The following is a 26,073-nucleotide window of genomic DNA, read 5'->3' as shown; positions in this document are numbered from 1 at the left end:
CCATTTGTTATTCTTTGCTAATAAATCAACCTAAAGCATTTCTCTGGTGATGGTGACGTTGGCGTACGCGTTTGACTGGTGTAGTACAGGTAGTAGATTTGGTGAAAAGTTACTTTGGTTTATTAAAAGTCAAGTTTATAATTTGTGAATGAACACTGACTTCCCAGAAATGGTAAAATATCCTTTAATGTAATTGAGGTCGCCTAGTTTAATGTCCTTTTTTTTATTTCAGTCCGAGAAGCTCATACGATATTCTTCTCCGGTAAACCCGGCCGTATTCCCTCATTTGACCCTAGTTCTATTGGGAATAGGAGTTTTCTTCACGGCATGGTTTTTCGTGTATGAGGTTACTAGTACAAAGCAAACCCGAAGTCTTAAAAAGGAACTAGCGGTTGCTTTGGTTGCCTCTGTGTTTTCTGGATTCGGAATAGTGTTTCTACTTCTGGCTGTGGGAATATTTGTTTGATTTCTTTCAGTACTCTACTTATTGGTTTATTGTGATTTGTAATTAGTGCACTGAAAATATTTTTTAATATACGCTTTTGTTATCAGGGGTTGTTATTAATATGAATACTCTCGGATTTTAATCTTCTGTCTTTCGACATACTTTAAAATGGATGCACCTCGTACGGCTATATGAACAGGATGATTGGCGAAGCATTAGCAGGTTCGACTCGGCAAAGATCGACGCAGGAAGAATCCAGAAGTTTTGTAAAAAAGCTATATTATATTTTCCTAAATGATCTTCCGCGCATGCCGCTAATGTGGAAACATTAATCTACACTATGCGCCATTTTTTTTCTAACCAGCCACCTTCACATTTTTAATTTGAATTTTTGACGAAGAATCGATGGGATCTGGGTATATTTTCAAAAAATGCCAACAGATAGTAAATTTTATCGATATTAATCAAGGATGCCCTTTTTAGGTCTTAATTGTACAGAGTGTTAAAAAATGATGTGTTTAGGTTAGTTCCGCTGAATTCACCCCTGATAAACTAAAAAAGCTAAATATGTTTTAAGAGCTCCCTACCCAGTACTTTTCAGATTGCATTTGAATTTTTGTCAAATGCTTTAAAAGTTGTAAAAGAAAAATCAATTTCTAACTGCGTCCTTTAGGGGCTTGTTAAGCATCCCAAAATCTGTAGGAAACATTGCAGGAAATTGTGTTATTTTTTCGGATCCTATCTGAATCCCAGAAATTGCCCGGAGATACTGTATCTCTGCTGAAAGTGTATACTGGATTATTCATTATATTTTGACACCCACCTATAGGGTTAATTTTGAAAGATAGAAAAAAAAGCGTAAATACAAAATTTTGAAGATTTTTGCTCTATTATATCAATCAATCAATCAAAATAACAGCAAGATCTTTTTTTTTATGGAATGCCCTATGTATTATTAGCTTGAATCGTAGATTTTTTTCCTGATTTCAAAAACATATAGTTTATTGACATTCCATTTAGCCATTTTTGAGATATATCAGTTTAAAAATGATTATCATTCGAATTTTGGACAATAGCCATATTGTTCAAAATTGGTCAGGTCTGCCTTGATAGGAACCATATTATCTATGTTTACAATTGTTTTAACATTGTTCTACGTTTGACAACTAATCAAAACTAAAGATCTGCAGCGTATGTTGAGTAATTTTGAAATTGGTTATACTGAGGAAGAAAAACGCCAAATAATAAAATTATATTATTCCAACAGACAAATGTTGCAAGGGTTAAGGGAGAATATCGACAAATATATCCCGGTAGAAGAGTTCCTTAAATAAATACGGTTAAAAATGTCATTAAACAATTTGAGGGCTGAAATAGTGTCACACAGAAGACCATGGCAATAGAAAAAAATTTTGATGAAGACCTGAATATATTACTTTACTTTCAAAGTAAATTATTATACTCTTGACATCATGACTTTGAGTTCTACTTTCTTAATTATTATATTTCACATGTTTTAGAAAATCCTAAATTTTCTATAGCTGACGTTAAAAAATTATCATCCGGTGTAAGTTAATTCTAGTGCAAAATGTAACCCATGAACATAAAAGGCAGAGGCTCGAATTTTGCAGTGAAATGTATAGAAGATCTTAAGAAGATGGACATTTTCTAAACAAGATAATATTTACGGATGAGGCTTTGTCCACAACAGCAGGTGGATTTAATAGGAAGAATAAAAATTTTTGGTCTACCAATAATCCACAAAAAAATGCAGACCGTCAAAATCCAGGGACGGACATCAGTTAATGTATGATGTGGTATGATGAACAATATGGTGGTCGGACCAATTATATACGAAGGATCCTTGAATGCCCAACAATATTTAAATTTGCTTGCAACAGAAATAGAACTGTTGTTAGAAAATGTACCAGTTAGGAATTATTTCAATTTAATTTGGCATCAAGATGGCGCACATGCACATAATGTCCAACCGGTTACCGATTATCTAAATAACAAATATAGAATTTGGATAGGTAGGTAAGGAACTATCAAATGAATGCTTGTGACATTTTTTTGTGGGGATCTTAAAAAAATAACATTTATTATAATCGGCCGAAAGTTTATAAGTGATAAGAGAAAGACATAATATCGTTTTACAAGATCTAAACAGAGAAAACCCTGATTTTATCACCTCGTGTATTAATAGGAAATTGAAAGGAAATATTGTCCAATGTATAGAAAATAATGGAGGTTATGTGGAAAATGTTAAGCGTTAATAATTGATATTTTTGTTTGAATAATATAATTTTATTATTTGGCGTTTTTCTTCCTCAGTATAAGCGATTAAAAATATCTTAAGTTATTTAACTTACGCTGCAGATCTTTAGTTTAGTTCAGATTAGTTGTTAAAAGTAGGACATTGTTAAAACAATTGCAAACATAGATAATATGGTTGCTATCAAGGCAGACGTGATCATTTTTAAACAATAGAATAATTATTTTTAAACTGAAATATTTCAAAAACGGTTAAATAAAATGTCAATAAACTATATGTTTTTCAAATCAGGAAAAAAAGATTTACGATTTAAGCTAATGACATAGGGCATTCCATTTTTTAAAAAATGATGTTGCAGTCATTTTGACAGCTTACGATCGTCGTTTGTTTTTTTTTTTACATTTGCAAAAGATAATAGAGCAAAAATCTTTTTTTCTATCTTTCAAAATTAACCCTGTAGGTGGGTGTCAAAAGATAATTCGTTATACTCGTACCTCTTTCTGGTTACCATAGCAACACATTTGATACAAATTCGTTCCGGCCCATATTTTTGAACGTTAACAATAAACATGCATTTAAAGTATTTGGGCACCATATTAGAAGCTCAGGTAAAGGCATACATAAACGAGAAAACAATATTTAAATTATGTTTGTCGTTTTATAAGCAATGCGACTTCAAGATAGTAGCGCTGAGCTGGTCTCCGAATAACCAAAAATTAGCTATCGCGACCTGCGACAGGCAAATTCTGTTATTCGACGACAACGGCGAGAAACGGGACAAGTTTTCGACAAAGCCCTATGACCCCGAGGCAGGCAAGAAGTCTTACGTTATTACTGGTATAGCATTCGGCCCAGATTCGACAAAAATTGCGGTTGCCCAAAGCGACTGCATCGTGTACGTCTATAAAATAGGCGAAAAATGGAACGAGAAGAAAGCAATCTGCAACAAATTCCCGCAGTCTTCTCCCGTGACGTGTATCACGTGGTTAACTTGCGGTCCCATCATTTGCGGCTTGCAGGACGGTAAAGTGAGGGCATTGCAGACTAAAACCAACAAGTCCCATAGTTTATTTGCTTCGGACAGTTTCGTGGTTTCTCTCGCTCCCAATTCTAAAGGAACCGGTAATGTGTATTAATGGTACATCAGACGAGACTGGTTGTTGGTATTCTATAGGTTTCTTGTCGGGCCACATCGACGGCAACATTATTCGTTTCTTTGTCACAATCGACCATAACGAAGAGAACGATACTCAGGGGCGTGCTGCTTTGCATCCGGTGCCCCCTTTCGCGCTTGCCTGGCCGCAGGGGCATATATTCGCTGCAGGCTGCGACAAAAGGGTTTGCGTTTACAATAACACCGGGAAAACTAGCAAAGTTTTCGATTACAGTAAAGACAACGATGAACATGAATTTATGATTGGCGTATGCAGTCCTAGTGGACAGGTAGTTTTGTATGTGTGTTTAGTTTCTTTCAATTAGTTAAACCTCATTTGACAAAATTAGTTACTCGGGATACATCCAATTATGTATTATGCGCACCTTCGACTTTTGTACAGCATGTCCCAAATTCACCGTGGATTTTACAAAGTTAAATAACAGTAGAGTATTTCAGACAATACCCAAAACAAGCATAACATGGAAAGCTAAAAAGTTATCTTTATCTTATTAAAATTAGTAGTTTTACTTAATAATAATAGGCGATTTGCTATTTTAACTGATAAGTTCCCATAAATGTGAGCCCGCAAATGCATTGTATCCAAGATACAACGCATTTGTTTCAAATGGGACAGCGTGGTTTTTCGTGATAAGTGATTTGACCCTAATTATAAAAAATTAAATAGTGGCATTAGGGTCGAGCAATTTTATAAAACGACTTCAATTTCGGTACTTCCTTGAGATAAAGCGACTAAAACTACTAGTTTTTGAATTTGTTTCATATCTTGCCTCGAGATAAAAAATTAAAAACAATTTTATTGCAGCCCCATCTAATAATATTTTCAAACAATTCTACAAAAAATAAATTATTCTTTATCATACAAAAACTTACAAAAACTGATGAAAGTTTTTATTTTATTAAGTTGCTCTAGCCTGCCAAACTGATTAATTTTTATCATTATCGTTAGAAACGGCGTTTCAAATAATTCAAAAAAACACCCTGTAACATTTAGGGAAACTTTTTTCACCCCCTTAAACACTGTGTATATTTTGAACCATTTCAAAAATTATGTAAAAAATGCCAACATGGATGTGTTGAAACTTTTTTTTTACAATCTAGGCCCAATAACTCTCCAAATAATGGTTTAGGAACTACGTTTTCGATTCAATTGGAACATAAATTTTAATTTAATTAATTTATTTTATCTGCTCGGATACTTCGAATAAATATTATATTTTCTCTTCCTCAATAATAAAACTTGAGAATTGGATAGTACAGTGTCATCAACAGAAACGTTATCTAGCAAAAATTCAGACTTAATTCGGTATTACAAACCTTGATTTTATTTTAATGTTGTATATACAGGGTGTTTCATTTTTCGTGGGCGAATATCAACTTTCTTATTTTAAATGGAACTCCTGGTATATTATTTCATTTTTGTCGTATACCTAAGTGTAACCGTTTTTGACATTTTTTATGCGAAAAATGACGTTTCATAAGAAATTTCTATACATATTAATACAGGGTGCGCGAACACTAAGATTAAAAATGAAATTAATTTTTATAATATTGTCATATTTGGCATTAAAAATTAAGGCAATTTTATATAAGGTTGTATATGCCTAATATTTTTACTTTTTACATTTGTCTATCACAAATAATATGCTGTTGCCATATGAGTTCAGTTAGTGTAAGGTGGCCATGAAGGCGTTTGAACAAAACAAGTGCTACAACGTTGCCTCCTTGGACGCGTGTTTTATTGTTGATTACAATCATAATTCAAATATTTTTTGGCACATTATTGATTTATTTATTTATCGTTTATAAATTTAATTTATTCGTTTGCTTGCGTATCATGTTTACCACAGAGGACAAGATTGATATGTTAGAAAGTTACATATCGAACAAGTTCTTAGAGATGATATAACAAAATTTCCATTATGGAGGCGTCTAGAAAAAAAGATCTTCGACAGGATTTACGAACAGTTTAGAACATCTGGAACATTGAAGAAAGAAAACAATAGCCGTCGTCATATTTTGAATGTTGAAGAGCAACTTAATATTTTGTTGTATTTTGCAGAGACCCCTGAAGATCCGACCCCAAAAGAACAACGCTTCGAACGTGCCTTCAAATAAACAACTGGAAGTCTTCTAAATTCTGTCCAGTGCAGAAATTACAGCAACGAGATTACAACATCAAGTTAGATTTTTGCAACAATCTTATGGAGAGTCATTTTTCAGAAAATATATTTGCTAATATTATTTGGAAAAAATGAGTACACATTTACAACCTGAACTAAAATTTTATGAGAATTTAAATATTATCCCCTTGTTGAAAGGGAACGACGAAATTTAATTTGGCAACAGGATGACGCTCCTTATCATAGAAGTCAAGAAATTAGCACCTATTTAAATGCACTTAACTCCCCTAGATTTTTTTCTATAGGGTACACTTAATGATTTAGTTTACAAACACAAACCGTGAACTGTTCAGGAACTTTACCGTCGGATAAGAGAAGGTATCCGATATTTAAATAAGGCTGGATCTGTTAGAGCTGCCATTATGTATTTAGAAATATTTCATACCACTTGTAGTTCTCAAAGTGGAGGACATATTGAACAACTATTACAATAAATATTATACTATATAAGCTGTAAATTTTTATTGATCGTTCGTTAATGGAATATTAACCTACGTTATCGCGTATCTTTGGTCTTATTCTGTATAAATAATGCATAATGCACGTATAAATAATGCATCTTTGGATCTTCATAAGCGCATCGGCAAGATTAGGGTCAACTATGAAATGGTAAATCATAGTGGCAGCATTTTAGCACTTGTTTTCTTCAAACGCCTTCATGGTCACCTTACACTGACAGAATATTATTTGTGACAAATGTTTAAAAGGAAATGTTTCAAAAAGGAAACAAAAATCAACCAATTTATTTAGACCGGACTTTGCTTATTTTCCGCAGTCAGTGGCGCTGGGCAGTTTCGACAGGATACGTACCTACAGTTGGAATACGAGAAAATTGATATGGGAAGAAACCCCTCCGAAAATAATAAAAAATCTGTACACGGTGACCGCGTTAGCGTGGAAGCGGGACGGTTCCAAGGTCACCTGCGGAGGTTTTTGTGGAGCCGTACTGACGTTTGAATCAGGTATGAATATGCTTGTTCTTGAGTAGCGGTTTTTCTAAATATATTTGCGTCAGTTTTAAAAAGAACGGTGTGGAGGAACAAGTTCGAAATCACCTATGTCGGGCCGAGTCAAGTGCTGGTCAAACCCCTCGATACCCCCGATGCGGGGGTGATCGTCAAATCCCAACATGGCGGTGAGATCGAGGACGTTAAAATTTTAGGCAGGGATTCTTACATGGTGGCCAAGACGCCGGAAACGCTCATAGTGGCCGATTTGCAGAAAAATTTGTTAAGCGAGGTCAGTAATTTATTAGCTAGCTGTTGATACACCATGATGTCTCCTATAAACTAAAAATTAGAAATCAAAAGATTACGAATACTACATTCATTTGCGGCCTTAAATCTTTCGAATTTTAAATGAAATATTTTATTCATAATTTAAGTTCGAAACTCGTTAATTGCAAACCAGACTTGCCAACGTTTCGATATATGTAATTTTGAGACACCGCGAATAACCTTTTCAATTGCAGTGGGCTGACTGAATCTAATCCGATATTAGTCGATACTACGGAGCATAGCTACTATGTGGACAATGTCTTACTTTTACATGTTTTGAGTTGGGTACGCCGTTTTATTATTTATTTATTTTTATTTATTTTACGGTTTAACCAATTTACAAAACGTTTACATTCATTAAAGGCAAAGGGAGAAAGCAGTATAACAACTAGAAACCAGAAATAAATAGAATTAAGTGGCAGCACTCAAACGGAACACATCGGAACGAAATGAGCGGAGGCTGCTGACAAAAGGATCAAGCTTTAAACAGTTGCACACTTTCAGCATTCTAGTAAGGGGTGAATAAACTCCATAATTTGCGCGATGGTAAGGTATGCGGAACATTGAATTATCACAGCCTCTGTAATATTAAATTGTATGCTATGTAAAAGAGTTGGACAATAATACCAACCAAACTGAATCTTAAAGCGAAAAAGTAAATCACTCTGAGATCTTCTGGTTTGAAGAGTATCAATATTGAAGGCCTTAGCTATAATACTGTAGTTGATCTGCTACCCATTATAGATATTGATATGCGCCTTTGAAGCCAAAGATCTTACCAATACTTTCTGAACGGTTTCGCTGTTATCTACATGGCAGTCATAATATGGAGACCATACCATACCAGTCTAGAGCAAACCAAAGAGATATAAAGGAGTTTCAGACAATGTGGAGTAAGTTGACCACTATTGTGTACAACAAATCCAAGTACTCACATAGACCTTCCGCAAAATGTGTCACAAAATTTAGTTTAGAATTGAAAAAATATCAATTTTACCTAAGACATAATTATTAATACGAACCAACTGAGTACGACCAGACAGAAAACAATTAATCCATTGCACCAGCCAAACCCCAGGCTCATAGCTCTAAGCTTAGAGACAAGATGCACATGACCCACCCGGTCAAACGCCTTCGAGAAATCCGTGTAGACACAATCTACCTGACGAAACTCCTCAAAAGTGTTCAATAAAAATTGTTGGCAGGTGAGTAAATTTGTTATTGTACAAATCCATGCCGTTAATCGGCCAGAATTTCCCTGCAATGGCACTAAAGTCTCTCACAAAATAATCTATCAAGCAGTTTAGGAACTGGTACCAAATACTAACCTTCCAAAAGTCAGTAAAAATACCTGAAGACAAGGACAGGTTAAAAATATGCTGTAGTGGCCTACTCAAAGTACACACACAATTCTTAATCAAGACTGATGGAATTCCGTCCGGGCCATACGAAAATCCAGTCTGTATGTTCATAATACTCTCAAACACATCAGTAAGTGAAACACTCATGGAGTTAAAGTCTAAACTATAGTCAAAACTTTAGGAATCACACTCTCACGCTTTTCATAAGTAGAAGCAAAATGATTTGCAAACAAGCCAACAATAAATGCCCTCACCACAGTCGGCAACCTCGTCCCCCAAATTCATATTACTGGGACATGCAGGTGACCTTCGCAAACTATTTACATGTTTCCAAAAAAACCTTGGGTCATACGTGACATGCTGATTAATTCCCACTATATATTTATATTTATTATATATTTAGAAACAATAACAAAGTAATATATGAGATAATAATTGAAACATTTTAATGTAAATGTTAAGTATGTTATCTTAAAAGGCATTTTCATTTTTTAATTATATGAATATACCAAATAAAATTGTGTTTCCATCTTTTTTATCTTTATTCTAATCGCTGCGCTTAGCCCCGAAGTTTCGACCTCAAGGTATGATGACGTCAGTCCCCAGTCTTCCAGTAACTTTGCACTAGTCGGGTAAATTCGCGTTAATTTTTTATTGCTGAAAATTCTACTTCGCGAATGGCAACAGCGAACAACCAAATTTCTTGTCCAAATTCGAAATTTGGTGTAGTAGGCGTTGACATGATGACGTTTAGAAAATGTCAAAATAATTTTTTCTACTCCCTTGTGTAAAATATCTAATTATACACGGATCTATCGTGCGGGAAGCATCACTTTATTTTTTTAATATAAGTTGCAGGTCCATCGAAAGGGTATTGTTTACTATTTACATCTGTTTCAAAAGGCTACTACTATGACTTGCATCTTAGGTTTTAATTTCGACTGAAGAAATCTTAACAAATATAGTTGTTGAATTCTCATGAGTGTGGACCAAACATAAGAAGCACTTCAAAAATGACACCAACTTGCCCATTAAGTAATTAAAACATATGTGTCGAAAATGGTCCAAGCGCTCTTCATTCATTTTGCGGCCAGAGCTCAAGCTAGCAAACAATTTTTGGTTTCAGTATCAAAATATGCACTTAGCTTGTCTTCTAAAAGTTGCGAATAAGTCGTTTGGCCCCTTTGGATCTTATTCCGGTGTAACGTGGACTATTAACCACGGATATATGCGGTTGGTTACTTCATGTCGAATTTTTGCAGGTCCCCTGGAATAACCCGGAACGAAAAGAGAAATTTTATTTCGAAAACACGAACGTATGTCTCGTTTTCAACGCAGGGGAGTTGACCTTGATCGAATACGGGGTAAATAGCGTCTTGTGTTCCGTAAGGACGGACTTTGCAAATCCTCACTTGGTGAGCGTCCGTCTGAACGAGAGGAACCAAGCCTTGGATAATAAAAAGCTCGCGTACTTGTTGGACTTGAAAACCGTTTGCGTCGTGGACCTGGTGTCGGGAATGGTCGTGTGCCAGATAAGTCACGATTCGAAAATCGACTGGTTAGAATTGAACGAGACTGGCGAGAAAATGCTGTTTCGGGATAAGAAGCAGCGATTACTCTTGGTCGACGTCTACACGCAGTTTAAGCAGACGATATTCACCGACGTCGGTTTCGTCCAGTGGATCGAAGGCAGCGACGTTGCAGTAGCTCAATCCGGCACCACTTTGGCTATTTGGTAATATTATATATTGGGATCGGAACCGAAAAACTGTTTTCTTAACATTAATATATATCAGTACACATACACAAAAAGAAAATACAGAACTTGTTACACATCTTACATTTTCATGGTGCCGCTCACTTTTCTTTTCTAGTCACAGAACATACACTGTCCTTGAGGCTCCATGCACAGTATTGCCACACATTTTAGGTTTTCAAATTTCAATATTGATAACATTTTAATTGGCCGTAACTTTTTTGTTTTTAGAGATATCAAGGTAAATACAAAACAATAGAATATCTTATTCCGATTACAATGACGTAAAACATTTTATATTTTAGTCCTCTCATTTTTGACAAATCAGCAAAGATATAATTTATATAAATTTTTAAATAATTTGTGTCCTGACTGACTGCAACAACAATGATTATTTTCAAATTGAAGTAAAAGAAAAATGACAAGAGACACTAAAGTAAAAAATTCTTTAACTATTCTAAATACTGCTGCATGTGATCACCATTTTCCTGAACACATTTCTCATACACTCTAATTGTATGATGTCTTGCATTTAGTAACGTTTCCGAATTGTCTCTGAAACTGAAATCCTTTGCCGAAGTTCCACTACATTATTACGAAGAGTTCTGTGCACGTGATGTTTTATGTGTCTCTAAAAGAAAAAATCCATTAAAGTTAAGTCGGGGCTCTTGGTCGCCGTTCCCTGTCCAACCCCTGGGATATTGCATGTTAAGAAATTTTTAACTTGCCCAACATTGTGACGAAGGGCACCGTCTTGCAGCCATATAATCAGCGCTGATATATTTAGGGCTAAATCTTCTATATATTGTTCTATTTGGTGCTCTAAGAGTTACAAATAATGATCTCCAGGTAACTTTTTATCTATAAATATCGGACCCAAGATTTGCCCATGTACGACACCACACCCCTGGGTTTTTATTTCGTGTATTTGTCTAGGATTATTTAAAGACCAATATCACGTATTTCGTCTGTTACGACCCTTTCTTGTAGTGAACGAACTTTCAACTGTCCATAAAATGTTTTTCAAAAAATTATTATTCTCATTGTGTCTATTTAAAAAATGCAAACAAAACTGCACCCTGTTTTGACACTGTTCTATACTTAGTTATTGAGCTTTAAGAAATTTAAATGAAATTGATATTTATAGTCTTTCAAAAATACCTATCTCTTCATATACGGATAGGAAACGGATTTGCTTCGTAGAATCCTAATACTTTGCCTTATTTTTTCATGCAAAACATTATGATTCCGGTATGCCATTTTAGCATTTAATACGTTACCGTTTTTTGCAAATTTCTTTGCCAGTCTTGGAAATATCTGTTTTGAAGAAGCTCGGCGCTCTGGATAAAATCTAATATACTGACGACGAGTTGCGGTTGCACTTTTATTATTTAGAAAGTATACGTGAAACATATCACGCTCATTTTAACAATAATTCGACCATCAACGTGGTTTACTAATATGTCAAACATAAACATATTTTTATTTGTCAGTCAGGGCACTCTTTGAAATTGTATAAAAATTTCCTATTTTTGTCGATTAGTCAAAAACGAGTGGACTAAAAAGTAAATTGTGTTACATCATTGTAATGGCAATAAGATATTCTATTAAATATATGCATAATATACAGGGTATTCAATTAAAAAAATATGATGTAGGCTTACCTGTCAGGATTTATTTTATACGTCACTTGGAAAAAACTTGACTACTAACCCTACATTTTGTTATTTTGTTTACCTCGATATCTCTAAAAACAAATAAATTAGAGCCAATTAAAATGCTATCAAGATAAATAGAACGCAAGATAAAATATAAATGTATCGCATACTTAATAGGTATAACATTGAGTTGCCGGAGAACCCGACTATAATGACCGTCAGAGGCGAAGTGACGGACGTGGTCAGAACTAACGGCAAAACCGAAGCCGTCTGCGTCAACGGCAACAACATATTCAACGTGGAACTGGACGAAGGACTCGTTGAGTTCGGTAAAATACGATTTTTCGATATTGAATTGTAAAATACCCCGCGCTTTAGCAAGAAGGGACACTCGCCAGTAGTAAATATCCGAATCCCAGTTTTTTTTTAACTCGCATTTAAATGCGTTATACCGCTAGCGCATCCGTGATGCCAACGCAGAATTGGGCCTTTACTTTTGCTAATCGACGTTCGAGGTTGTTCGTGGGCGACTGGGTAGCGGGGCTGCAGGATATACAGAGAAAAATTTATAATGTTTCAATATATTATTCTCATTTAACTTGAAAAATATATAAATTAATTTCTATACTACAAACTGATATTTGATAGCATGTTTAACAAAGTTTGTTTTACTGAGGGTTTCGCTTTGCTAATTTCTAGGATAAATAGATGCAGTCAGAAAAAAGATACTCGGTCCCCTTTTGGAGTCAGGCTTTGGAGTTATTGGAGGTTAGGTGAGGTTTTAACACTTAATGCTGACCGAGTTAATAAATTATTTTAGGTTATTTCCCAATGGGGATAAATGTTTCGGAAACATTTCCTACTTAAATTTTGCCAGCAGTAACTTTTACGACCCAATCAGAAAACGATTTTTTGTTAAAAACGTTATTTTTTAATATTTAATTTTGCCTAAAAATTAGGAGAACGTTTTTGGAAACATCGCGTATATCCGCAGGTATTTTTTTTTAAACATGGAATTGAACGGCAGATGGTACACCATACAAGTTTATGAAATGAGGGAGTTATTCAAGTTAGAGGAGGGCCAAGGCCTTACTAATAAATTAAGATCTTAGAATGTAGGCATGAATACCAAATAAAATGTAAACTAATTATAGAAACTGTGCTCTTTTGACTGAATGCTTTTGAATTGAATTGAATTTTCATAATATCATAAATTCGTTTTTGCACTCCCTGGTAAGTTTTAGTAAGGTTAGTAGCTGATCATTTTCATTGAACGTTACTGTTCAATTTTCATTTTATTCTTTCTTTGGGTTTTTGAATTTTCTGAATATTACGTATTTCGTCTGTTACGACCCTGAAATAAATCTATAATTTATTTATTGGCCGCGAATACAGCACCAAGAAGTTATTCTTTGCTTGCTTAAACTTGCTAATATTTCGCAAATTATCCCTTTGGCTGCTTCAGAATTATGCCTGTACCTGTTTATATATTGTTTGTTTGAAAGTTAAAAACCAGAGTTGCGGCTAAGATGTTGAAGAAGAGTTGATTACATGCAAGGATTTTAGTGTTAAATAATGTACGATTTCGTAATTGTGTTCGGCAACTGCTGATGAGTTTATTTGTGGTACTCTTAAGACTCTTTCATGTTCTTGTCCAATGTATTCTTTGCCGCATATGCATGGAGTGCTGTAAACTCCTGGTATCTCAAACGGAATTTTGTCTTTAACGGATCGAAGATGTTGGTTACTTTCGGATTCATTGTCTTTGTCTTCGTCTTTACCTTTCACCGAGACAATGTTCATGGCCTTCGTTTATTTCCACCCCTCTCAAACAATATATAAGCCGGTACAGAGTGAAATGCGAGGTAGTTTCAGTCAAGCTCTGAAGAAGCCAACAGGATGATTGGCGAAACGTCAGCAATCGACGCATTAGGAATTCAAACGATTTGTAAATAGTATTGTGGAAGTTTCTTTGAAAATTTATTTAGAGGTTATTACTTGATGGTATGGTATATTTGAAAATTAAAATAAACTGACATAAAACGCAACGCAGCGTATGAAAAAAATGACAACAACTTTCAGAGGAGTTGACTTAGTAAGTCATCCAACATCATAAAGAACTTTACTTTTCCAAATTCTTGGCTAATAATTTTTTTTTGCTACTTTATTCTCGCACCCTATATAACGAGAAGTGGGACGCATATCAAGAATGATTCTTTGCAGCAGTGACTAAAAATCCCATATCTGCAAAAATTGTCGAAGTCATAGTCAAAATTAGAAAACTTATTGGGTGTCCTCCTTAATCTGATTTTTGACACGTTATGGTAACGCCAACGGCAAATGGGCCTTCTTGGAAGTGAAGCCATCAGTCCTGCTTCTTGTTAAACGAATTACTACCTACTTGAATAACGTACGCAAAAATAATTAATCTTCTTTAAATTTTCGAAAAATTTAGGCACGGCCTTGAACGACAACGACTACGGCAGGGCCGTGCTGTTTCTGGAGAGCATGGGAAAAACCTTCGAGGCGGAAGCGATGTGGCAGACGTTGTTGTCCATCGCCAGAAAACAAAACGATCTGACCCTTGCGGCTAGATGTTATTCCGCCCTCGGAGATGTGGCGGCGTCGCATTTCATGAGGGAAACGCTTAAAGTGGGAGAGGAATTTGCGCGGCAGCACAAAAAAGACGCGGAAAATTCTCCCGAAGTATGGGCACGGCTCGCCATTTCGCAAGGTGATTTAAACACTGCCGAGAGTATCTATTTGGAACAGGGCGACATCGAAAGTGCCCTCGATATGTACAAAAAGCTACATAAGTGGGACGACTTGCTCAGGTATTAACTAAAAGCTAGTTAAACATTAATTAATTAAACTAAATATTTTAATTAACATTAAATTAAAATATGTAATTGTTTTGAAAAAATTTCGATATTTTTGGTATTTTGTTATAGGGGGCATTACTTACAAGTTAATAAAAACTAATTCTTATCTCAAAAACGAAGCCCTTGTTGACCGATGTTACAAATTTATCATAAAACGCCCTCCTCAATTCAAAATACTGTTTTAATAAAAATCGAAAGAGTTTTAAAAATCATTTCAATTGGATATTATGACTCCTCTAGGAAATATTTATTGGAACATGGAATTGGAATTTTAAAGCCGTATTGCCAACTTGGTGGGAATAAAATAGAAAATATTTCACAAAACATTCTATGGTCTTCTATATCTTTATAATATCAAGAATAGAACTTAAGACAGTCAAATGTATTACCAAAAGTTAGGTAAAGAGCCTAAATAATTATCTCACACAAGCGTTTTTCAAAACTTTTGCCAACCTGACGAATTTTAAAATAACTTTTCTTTCTTCTTCTTCTTTCTTCTATAGTAGGCCTATGGCCTGTTCCTTCATCGGTCGCCTCTCAACCTGGATTGAGATCGTCTTTCCATTTTATTCTCGGTCGTCCCACGCTCCGTCTTCCGTCTGGTGATTTGTCTCTAACGATTTTTACTAATCTGCCATCTTGCATACGGTTAATATGGTCATTCCACTGTCTTTTTCTTTGGAGCACCCAGTCGTTCACGTTGTCCACTCCGCACGATTGCCTGATGTTTTCGTTCCTTTCTCTGTCTAGCAGTGTTTTTCCTGAGATGCGGCGGAGAATCTTCATTTCCGTAGTCTCCAGGAGTCGTCTAGTTTTTGCGGTATCTGCCGTATAGGTCATGATCGGTCTGATCGTTGTTATGTAGACTCGTACTTTTGTATGTTTTTTCAGATGTTTGTTTCGGCAAATTACATCGTTTAGCAGCCTGCCACTTTATTGGCTTTTGCTACCTGTTGCCTCACTTCGTCCTCCACATTTCCATAACAGGTAATGTCAATACCCAGATATTCAAACTCCATTTCTTGTTGAATTACTTGCCCGTCCACTTCCAGTTTACATCTGAGCGGCTCTTTGGATGTGGTAACTCTTCTTTGATATTTTAAATTGTACATTTTGTATCTAACTACTTTATATTGTTGAGTTATAATTCCTATAATCACTTTCGTCAAGGCTCCTTTTACGGAGTCACATAAACATTTATTGGAGTAACCATGATATGAAAAATATATAAGATGTTTTTTCAACACTGCATGGGAGAGTACTTTGCCACAACCCTGAATATACCTATTCTTGTTTCGTATTAACTATATCTTACTTTACTTACTTACTTTAAAGAAGTGATAAACTAAAATGCAGGTTGCTTCCTGTAGATTCACCATTTGTCAACTTTTTCACTATATGATTACTTTTCACACGACTTCCAAACTTCATAAAATTAAAGTCTTAGCACTCAGTACTGCAAATTTTGTTTAGAATAAGCAAATTTATTTCAATTTCAATTATATTAATATATAAATAAGAGAAAAATAATGAAAATACAGTACAAGATGCAGTGCAGTACGATTACTCCCACATGTACTGATATGAAACATTTGTCCTAGGTGTAGAGAGATCACATGTAGGCCTAAATCTGGTTTCAGTTCTGGGGATGTAAAATTTGACTTTGCTTAAAAGCTGCTCAGAGTTCATCGTAGCATGCAAGAGTCCATACAGCATTTTTAAAGAATTAATGCGTAATAGTACTTGATGTTCAAATCCCCTGTGGGGATATAAGGAAAGAGTGTTTAAGGAAATGTCTCTGGATCAACTCTCCAAGCCATCAATATCACATTGATATATTCGACGCCACACCAATGACCCATATTCTAATTTAGATCTCACGTAAGAATAGTAGAGAGTTCGAATAGTTGAAGTATTTTTGAAGTGTCGGCATCTTCTTATACGAAATGCTCAATAAGAGGTCTAAAACTAAATGTGGAATCGAAGATAATCCGCAAGTCTTTAGCTTCACTTAATCGATTCAATGCAGTCCAATTTATTACGTTACTAAATGAATTTATGTTCAGCTTTCTAGAGTAAGTAAGCACATTACACTTAGAATCATTTAAACCTAATCGGTTAACCAGAAACCATTCTGATTAATGTTATTCTGAAGCAACAAGCAATCTTCGTTAGAATTAATCGTGGGCTAGATTTTTAAATCATCAGCATGTACTAATTTATTACAATTCAACTTAACAATTAGATCGTCAATAAAGAATAGGTCCTAAATTTGACCCTTGTGGACCTCCCGACGTGGGATGAAATACTAGGGAGCTAAACCCCTCGTTTTGAATAAGATGTCTACGATCTAATAGGTTTTGTAACGACAACCATATATTTGATTAAATGCTTTTTGAATATATATATATATATATATATATATATATATATATATATATATATATATATATATATATATATATATATATATATATATATATATATATATATATATATATATATATATATATATATATATATATATATATATATATATATATATATATATATATATATATATATATATATATATATATATATATATATATATATATATATATATATATATATATATATATATATATATATATACCCTGATCTGACCTAAATCATAAATTAATTCACATGCCATCAGTACTGTTGATTTATCTTTCAGTTTTTTACTGGCTTTAATAACCTGCCTTTCGGTAACTCTAAACAATAGCAATGTGATCGTGCCCTGAAAGAGACATCAAGCCTGTATAATTCTTATCACAGAGAATATAGACCGGTTTGGGACTCCTTAAAAGTTTTACCGCCATAAGACATCAATCCTGGGATTCGGCAGCAATTTCTCTTCGATTTATTACAAAATTTTAAGAGATGATCAATATTACTTAAGTACTTCCCATATGCTTTCACTGTTTTGATTCGACGCCTAAGTGTTTTAAATCTAGATAGCAACAAAGGGCTGCCTTTATTTTTATAAGCACGAAAAAGTTTCTCTTTTTAGGTTATTAAAAGTATCATAAAAACAATTCAAGGACTTATCCATTTCAGAAACATCACCAACAGGTGACCAATCCAGTCTCGACAGCAAAACATACATTATAGGAAAGTTTTCCTTTCCAAAGTTAAATTCTTGAATATTTATGTTTATATCTACGCTAAGCTAAGCTAAGTGGCTGGTGAAGTTATACAGGCGTAACAATAGAGCAGTCGTCCCTTTCAACAGAACAAGGAATGCTCGAAAATACTAGATCCAGCAAATGATTCATGTTAATGCACACATTGTTATATTGCTTAAGAACTGGTCGAAGTGAATCGGAGGTCATTAGATGTTTGAATGATTTAAAATGAAGCGGGGCACATTAAAGTCGCCAAGAATTATGTTATTTTACTGACATCTGATATTACAAACATCTGAATAACAAACAAATAGTTATCCGAGATAAGAGACAGTAGGCCAATTTTTCACACTTAATAATTATACCTTTATTATTTTGATGACCGCTATTAGTATTAATTAAATAATTAAACTATTGCCAAACTTTATCACCGATTGCTCACTTATTTATGATATCGTATATGACTATGTGTTATGCAGACTTGCCGAACACAGAGGTTACGAAAAACTACGCCACTTGAAAGACGAATACAAGTCGTTACTCCTCAGTTCCGGGCAGTATTTCAAGGTGGGACAGTTAATGGAGAAGGAAGGCAAATTCGAGGAAGCACTCAACATGTATATGAAGTCCAACAAACTGGCGAAAATACCGGCGCTGTTGGGTCAGCACCCGGTCCTCTTAAAAGACCACGCCCTCGTCGCGTCGGTACTGAAAAGCCTGCTGCAGAAGGAACTGTACGAGTCTGCTGGCGACATCTACGAGAAAGTCGACAAGCCGGACCTGGCCTTGGAATGTTATAGGAAGGGGCGGGTCTGGAACAAAGCGGTCCAGCTTGCTCGCCAAGTGAGTCCTGACCAGGTGGTACGCCTCGAGGAGGAATGGGGCGATACTCTCGTGGAGAAGTGAGTCACGTCTCTACGTTGCTACAGTCGTTTTGGATATTTTTGACTTACAGCAAACAGATGGACGCCGCAATTAACCATTACATTGAAGCGGGCGCCACCTTGAAAGCGTTGGACGCCGCCAAAAAGGCCGTGCATATTATCAAAGTGGTGGAAGATCCCGATACCGTCGGCAAATATGGTCAAGTAATCGCAGGTTATTTCGTCGGTGTGAAGGTGAGTTGAAATTAGCAACTTTAGCTTTCGGACGCTAAGGAATAGTTATACGAGAGCCACTCTCTGAGCGGCGCTCAGAGTGTCGTTTTTTTATCTTGCCTATTACGAATCTATGCGAATTTCGTGCAGTCTGTGGCGGCGGAGCAGATCGATATCCCTGGGCTCTCCAAAACGAGGTTAAATGACAGTATATCAAGCAAAGCACTATCTATTCCTATGAGCTGGTACGTAGGGATCGAGATGAAAGGGGGGTGAGGGGTAGGGCGTCGCGATTTATATCGATGGAAATACAAAGTTTTTCCATCCTGTACAAGTGGTTTGGAAATTGGAACAGCTATGGATGGATTAATACATGTATTGAAGGTCTAGAGACTGTTTTGTCTGTATATATTCCTTGCCACGATATCGTAGTCTTTGGTTATCGTAGTCTTTGGTCGTGACTTCAACATTGATTTTAATTCCGATAATAATGGAAAACGTGTCTTCTTTGGTTTTTCGAACAAATATGGGCTTCATCAAATTGTCACTGAACCTACGCGTGTCACTGAAAACACTAGCACCCTTCTTGACATTCTTGTGACGTCTTCTCTTGATTTCGCGGATAACGCAGAAGTTATTCGAATGGGTGAAATATTCGACCACAAACTAGTAACATGTTCAGTAAACTGCCGTAAATATAAATTAATTTAAATACAAAACGCGATTATAAACGTTTCAATTATGATTTATTTTTAAATGATCTATCTAATTACGGTTTTGATGAAATTTACGCATCAGATGATATTGATGAAATGGTTGATTTGTTTAGTAAAAAAGTTACTAGTCCATTCCTGTCACCTGTCAGAACTGCACGTATGTCACAATATCCGGCTGCGTGGATCATGACAACGTTAAATTTATGAGACGATTATTTATATTTTAAATATTTAGATCAACGGTTCTCCTAACGGTCAACCTGAAAAATTGGGTAATGCTAACGATTTTAATAATTACTTTAATGAAAGTGTTCCAAAAGTGGACATTGATAAAAGCAATAATATACACTTGCAAACGTATGCTACTTCAAGGTTTCATTATTACCCGAGGGGGTTTGACCTTTGTACGCGAGGTAATGATGGGATTAATATTAAAATGGTAAATTATATAATTCCCCATTTGCTAGGTCAATAGCTGCATCACTTCCCTACTTCTGGAACGCGCCACTGTGATCTTAGATCTTAGCAAGTTTTCCATTTATCTCATCCAAATCTATTTAAGTGAACAAAGTCAGAGAGTATCCTTATGCAACTCATTTTCACCATTTTCTAATATTACACGGTGGGTTCCGCAGGGGAGTATATTGAAGCCCTTATTGTTTTCTGACTGCACCAAGGATTTTGCTGACCATTCAAATATCTGAAGTCACATCAGTATGCTGATGATATGCAATTATATTTATCGTTTAAGTTTGAAAACTCACTGCTGGCCACAGCCAAATCAATTCTGATTTGCGAGTTCTTTCAAAAATTTCTTGTGTCTATGCTCTTCTCATAAATTAAACGAAAGCTCAGGTATTATTTTTTGGAAAAAACGCTAGCTCGTTCAAGAATATTGGTTTTAAGGTGGGGTGTGTTGTTTAGCAGCAATCTTCGTTTCGAGTCGCACGTGTCTTACCTACTTCAGAGAAGTTATGGGAGACTAAGAATTCTCTATATATTTAAAGACATTTTAAACACAGACATCAATCTAAGGTTATGCAACTCGCTTATTCTTTCTCTTTTATTTTAGCGCAAGGTAATATACTGGCCTGTCCTCTTTAACAAATATCAGAGAAGACTACGTAGGCTGCAAAACAGTTGTCTGAGGTTTTAGACCATAGATTCTTTCTCCACTTATGTACATTATTCTTTAAAATTACGCAGTCCGAACAGCCAAAGTATCTTTTTGGCGCTGCACTCGACATAATTCTCTGTACTCTGTCCCGCGGTACCGTACTGCCCTCTATCACTGTTACTTCAGCTATAACGTCACTAAATGTTTCAACTCCATTCATGTTTCAACCGCTTCAGACTTTAGAAAGCGTCTTAAAACTCATCTATTGTCCAATTAACATTTTTTTTATTTTGCTTATTTCTGTAGTTCCGTTCCATTGAAGTGTATTTGGTTTTTTTTTTGGTTAAAATGTGTATAAATGTATTTTTGTAACCTCTCTTTCACAGTGACACACAGAAGTTAATGTTGTAAATTAATTCATAAAATATCTTGAGTTAGGGTGGTTAGGTGAGTAGCTTTGCTAGATCTCGCCACCCTCCTATCTTATACTGTTTTATTTCCTATTGTTTATGGATATGTAAATAAAGAATATTATATTATTATTAATTTTCAGGATTACGCGACCGCGGAGAAGCTTTATCTCGCGTGCGGCATGTACAAAGAGGCGGTTAACGTGTATAACGAGGCGGGCCAGTGGGACAAAGCGTACGCGATAGCGTCAAAGTATCTGGACCAGGGAGAGGTGTCGGACATGTATATAGCCCGGGCCGAGCAGCTGGAAGAGGCGGGAAAATACAGGGACGCGGAAAAGTTGTACCTATCTGTCAACTCGCCCGACCTGGCCATTGCAATGTACAAGAGGGCGGAGCAGTACGATAACATGATCCGTTTGGTCGAGAATTACCATCCGAATTTGCTGCAAACCACCCATCTACATTTGGGACAACAGCTCGAGGGCCAAGGGAAACACCGGGCCGCCGAAATTCATTATCTGGCCTGCGGCGAGTGGAAAGCCGCGATGAATATGTACAGGTATACCTTGGACCAGAATTAAAGTGCTTTTATAACCGACCCCGTGATTAACTTTGGCTATTGTTTATTACTAGCAGCCCCTTATAGAACACCCTATCTATTTATCTACCTACACTAACCAGCCGGATATAAGTAGGTTTTCAATCTTTTTCCCCGACCAATGCACATAAAAAAATTAGTACAAAGTAACAATTCATTGCGTTCTATGTCACTTATTTTTATTGCTGCTCCTACTTCGCCTTCTGACTTTCTTATAAAATTGTAAACATTTAAAACAATTTGCTTAGAATCCGAAAACAAATGGATCCTTTTTTTTATTTGCCGAAGTAGTTCGTCTTCTAAATTGTCATTAGGTTCGACTGCCATCTCCACTTCGTCTTCAAATTCTTCGCTGTTTTCCATGCCTTCTTCTAACATCTGCTTCATTCCATGATCACCACAATTTAAAGTGTTAAATAACAGGAACCTTCAAAAAATGGCGTACCTTTATCTACAGCAAATATAATCTATAGTCTTAAAAAAGACTGTTGTTGTTTACAAATCGAAGAACTACGTAGAATACACAAAAATACAAGAAGAAGAATGTTGTTAACCGACAGGCACGCAAGACAAAAATGATTATTTTCAAACTTACCTTTAAGATAAACGGAGGACCCTTACCCTTTGAACTATCCGCTGAAAATGGCCTCGCAGGGTCAACGCTCGAGAATCAGCGCACTATGAACTATATTTTTGGTCGTACAACAAGCGTGCGTGTGTGTGGTACTGAATCGGAATAAATTAAACTGACGTCGGAAAAGTTGATTGGTGCGGTTGGTCTACTCCCAATAAAATTCAAACCCTCTTACAATGGATAAAAGTAAAATAGAGCAAAAGAAGAAAAAAATTACCGTTATTCATATGAAAATTATAGAAACGTAAAGTCCGTTTTCCGAAAAAATAATGATGCTATTAGTCAAGTAAAATGCTAATATTAGTCAATAAAAAGGATATTAGTTCAAATTATACTAGTTTTTGCAAAAAAAACATTCAACTAGAGAAAATAGAAAACTAAAAAATAACGTCAGTATTGTAAAAAAAGAGCGAACCCCAAAAATCATTTTCTTTTATTATTTGTTCATTTATTTATTTATTTATTTATTATAAATTTCGCGGACAGAGTCCATATTATTTCTGAGATGTCTTCTGTTCATTAAACAAACTAATTATGATTTATAAATTATGTTTTAATCATTTGTTTTACCCTAGAAATTCCCCTACTACTTTGGCGATAGAACGAGATCAGCAATAGTCTTTTGTTTATTTAATAAAAAAATTGAACACAAATAATTTGGCCGAAAACACAAAATCAAATAAAGTCGGTAAGACAGAAACCTGTGCATGTGGTGGTGGACTTAAAAGTTAGGGTGACTTACGACTTATGATTTTTATGTAGTCTTTATAAGCAAAAGATCATTACCTTGAATTCTATAGCAAAATCTGGCTTAAAACTCTAAGGAAATAAACAAGAAGTTGTTAGACGCGCCGTGATTTGCAGAACACTAGGTATGTGGGAGGAAGCGTACCGGGTGGCTAAACAAAACGGAGGTCCGACCGCGGCCAATCAGGTAGCGTTTTTGTGGGCCCGCACATTGCCGAACGATTCGGCCATCAAATTGCTGAATAAGTATGGAATCCTGGAGCCCTGCATCAATTACGCCTGTGAAACTTACCAGTTCGATTTTGCATTCCAGCTGAGCAAAGATTTGCCCCACAAGGTAAATCGCCCCCGCCCACGCCTTTCTTACAGAAATTACTATCTTATTACAGACACAAAAGTGCATAACTTATTTGTTTTTAGAGATTTCAAGACAAATCGGCAACAACAATAATTATTTACAAATTAAAGTAGTACAAAAACACTAAAAATGACGAAACACATTTAAGTGAAACATTCTTTAACTATTCTAAATACTGCTGTATGTGATCACCATTTTTCTGAATACATTTCTCATACACTCTAATTGTATGATGTTTCTGGATTGTCTCTTAACTGATTGATTGCGTCTGAAATCCTTTGCCGAAATTCCACGACATTATTACACTTGTGCACGTGATTTTTTATGTGTCCTCAAAAGAACAAATCCATTAAAATTAAGTCGGGGCTGTTGCCTGGTCAATTCATAGTTCCCTATCCAATCACTGGGATATTTCATATTTGCACTACATTGCGAGGAGGGCCACGGTCTTGCTGCCACATAATCAGCATTGATATATTTAGGGGTAAATCTTCTATGTATTGTTCTATTTGGTGCTCTAAGAGTTGCAAATAATGATCTCCAGTTAACTTTTGATCTACGAATATAGGACCCAATATATGCCCATGACACCACACCATAAATTAATTCATTGGTACCCCTGGGATTTTATTTCATGTATTTGTCTAGGATTATTTAAAGACCAATATCACGTATTTTGTCTATTACAACCCTTCTTGTGGTGAACGAACTTTCATCAGTCCATAAAATGTTTTTAAAAAAACTGTTATTCTCATTATGCCTATTTAAAAAACCCAAACAAAACTGCATCCTCTTTTGACATTGTTCTGCACTTAGTTTTTGAGTTCTATGAAATTTAAATGCTGAATGGATTGAGTCCCGAGAACTACCTGTTTCTTCATATACTCTGGTAATAGAGCAAACTGGATGTATTTAGTAGAATCCTAAGATGTTTGCCTTATTTTCTTCATTTATTCATTTATTTATTTATTTTCATTATGGTTCCGGAACACCTTTTTAGCATTTAATACATTGCCGTTTTCTGCAAATTTCTTTGCCAGCCTTGGAAATATCTGTGTTCAACGAAACACCATTCTAACAATAATGACTTGGAAATAATTCAACCATCAACGTCTTTTACTAATATGTCAAACAAACATTTGTCGATTTGTCAAAAACGACTGGACTAAAATATAAAGTGCGTTACATCATTGTTATCGGAATAAGATATTCTATTAAACACACAACACACAACACACAAACACACACACACAAGGTGTTCCATTCAAAAAATATGATGTCAAAAAATTGATAGTGTTTTGTTTTATACTTTACTTGGCAAAAAACTGGGCTACTAACCCTACATTCTGTTTTTTGTTTACCTTGATATCTCTAAAAACAAAAAAGTTACAGCCAATTAAAATGTTTTCAAGATAAATTGAACGCGGGGTACAATTTCGGAAATCTTTTTTTTTTTTTCGAAGACGAACGAGGTGCATTACAAATACGCCATGGCTTTGGAAGATGACGGCAAATTCGCCGAGGCCGAATCAGAATTCGTTCTGGCCGAGAAGCCGAAAGAGGCGGTGCTGATGTACATCCACGCGAAGAACTGGATGGCGGCGCTCAGAACGGCGGAAACTCACGAGCCACAGGCGGTACCGGAGGTCCTGCAAGCTCAGGCCGCTCAGTGTTTCAGAGACAAACAGTTCAACGAGTTCGAAGGGTTACTTCTCAGGGCTCAGATGCCCGAGATGATCGTCCAAAAGTATAAAAGCGAGGAGATGTGGATCGACGCGATGCGGGTGTGCAAAGACTACCTGCCCCACCTCTATCCGTCCCTCCAATCAGAATACAGCATTTCGCATCACAATCAGACCACGGACGTGAACATTGAGACTCTGTTGTCCAGGGCGAATGAGTGGGCTCTGGCCGGTCAGCATCGACAGGCCATCGATTGTTTGCTGCAGGTCAACCGGGGTATCGCGGACGCTTCCATCGTCAAGAGGGCGCTACTCCGAGCGGCCGACATGACCAACAAGTTTCTTTTTGGCCAGGAAGCGGCGGACGTAACGAAGGTTCTGGCGCCGAGGTAAGGCATAATCTCAAATTGCAAGATTCTAAAATTTGATAATTAATTTATGCTTTTTAATTTGTCATCGTAATTACCACATTTTCAATTTTTATATCGTTTACGCTTTTGCGGAAATGCTACAGAGTAGATTGACCATACGATTGCCTAAACCAAGGAATC

The 26,073-nt window shown here is 35.8% G+C and overlaps 2 protein-coding genes across 2 annotated transcripts in view; both read left to right on the top strand.

Annotated features, from left to right (window-relative positions):
- Window positions 1-46: 46 nt before the first annotated feature.
- On the top strand, window positions 47-551 carry LOC132698443 (transmembrane protein 258). The gene is made up of 2 exons (XM_060664493.1): window positions 47-172; window positions 233-551. Exons 1-2 carry the CDS (start codon window positions 149-151, stop codon window positions 464-466), a joined length of 258 nt encoding a protein of 85 aa, XP_060520476.1. The 5' UTR covers window positions 47-148; the 3' UTR covers window positions 467-551.
- Window positions 552-2,996: 2,445 nt separating this feature from the next.
- The window catches only part of LOC132698053 (intraflagellar transport protein 172 homolog), a 31,016-nt gene continuing 7,939 nt past the window's right edge, over window positions 2,997-26,073 (top strand). Inside the window, exons 1-13 of the mRNA XM_060663899.1 lie at window positions 2,997-3,328; window positions 3,386-3,842; window positions 3,895-4,163; window positions 6,853-7,039; window positions 7,093-7,316; window positions 9,978-10,450; window positions 12,307-12,458; window positions 14,585-14,963; window positions 18,640-19,062; window positions 19,116-19,278; window positions 21,644-22,062; window positions 23,600-23,819; window positions 25,304-25,911. Coding sequence (XP_060519882.1) covers window positions 3,290-3,328; window positions 3,386-3,842; window positions 3,895-4,163; window positions 6,853-7,039; window positions 7,093-7,316; window positions 9,978-10,450; window positions 12,307-12,458; window positions 14,585-14,963; window positions 18,640-19,062; window positions 19,116-19,278; window positions 21,644-22,062; window positions 23,600-23,819; window positions 25,304-25,911 — 4,013 coding nt within the window. The 5' untranslated portion in view covers window positions 2,997-3,289. The remainder of the gene's footprint in view (window positions 3,329-3,385; window positions 3,843-3,894; window positions 4,164-6,852; window positions 7,040-7,092; window positions 7,317-9,977; window positions 10,451-12,306; window positions 12,459-14,584; window positions 14,964-18,639; window positions 19,063-19,115; window positions 19,279-21,643; window positions 22,063-23,599; window positions 23,820-25,303; window positions 25,912-26,073) is intronic.

This window comes from Cylas formicarius, unplaced genomic scaffold (assembly GCF_029955315.1).
Source record: "Cylas formicarius isolate icCylForm1 unplaced genomic scaffold, icCylForm1.1 PGA_scaffold_2__14_contigs__length_35257938, whole genome shotgun sequence".
In the NCBI taxonomy this organism is placed as follows: Eukaryota; Metazoa; Arthropoda; class Insecta; order Coleoptera; family Brentidae; genus Cylas; species Cylas formicarius.
Note: the sequence above shows the minus strand (reverse complement) of the source record. Positions and strands in the feature narration are given on the sequence as shown.

Excerpts from the sequence above, each read along its gene's own strand:
- LOC132698443 (XM_060664493.1), top strand. The coding sequence starts at position 149 with ATGAACACTGACTTCCCAGAAATG. Across the intron at positions 173-232 it reads ACACTGACTTCCCAGAAATG|TCCGAGAAGCTCATACGATA; the intron begins GTAAAATATCCT and ends TTTTTATTTCAG.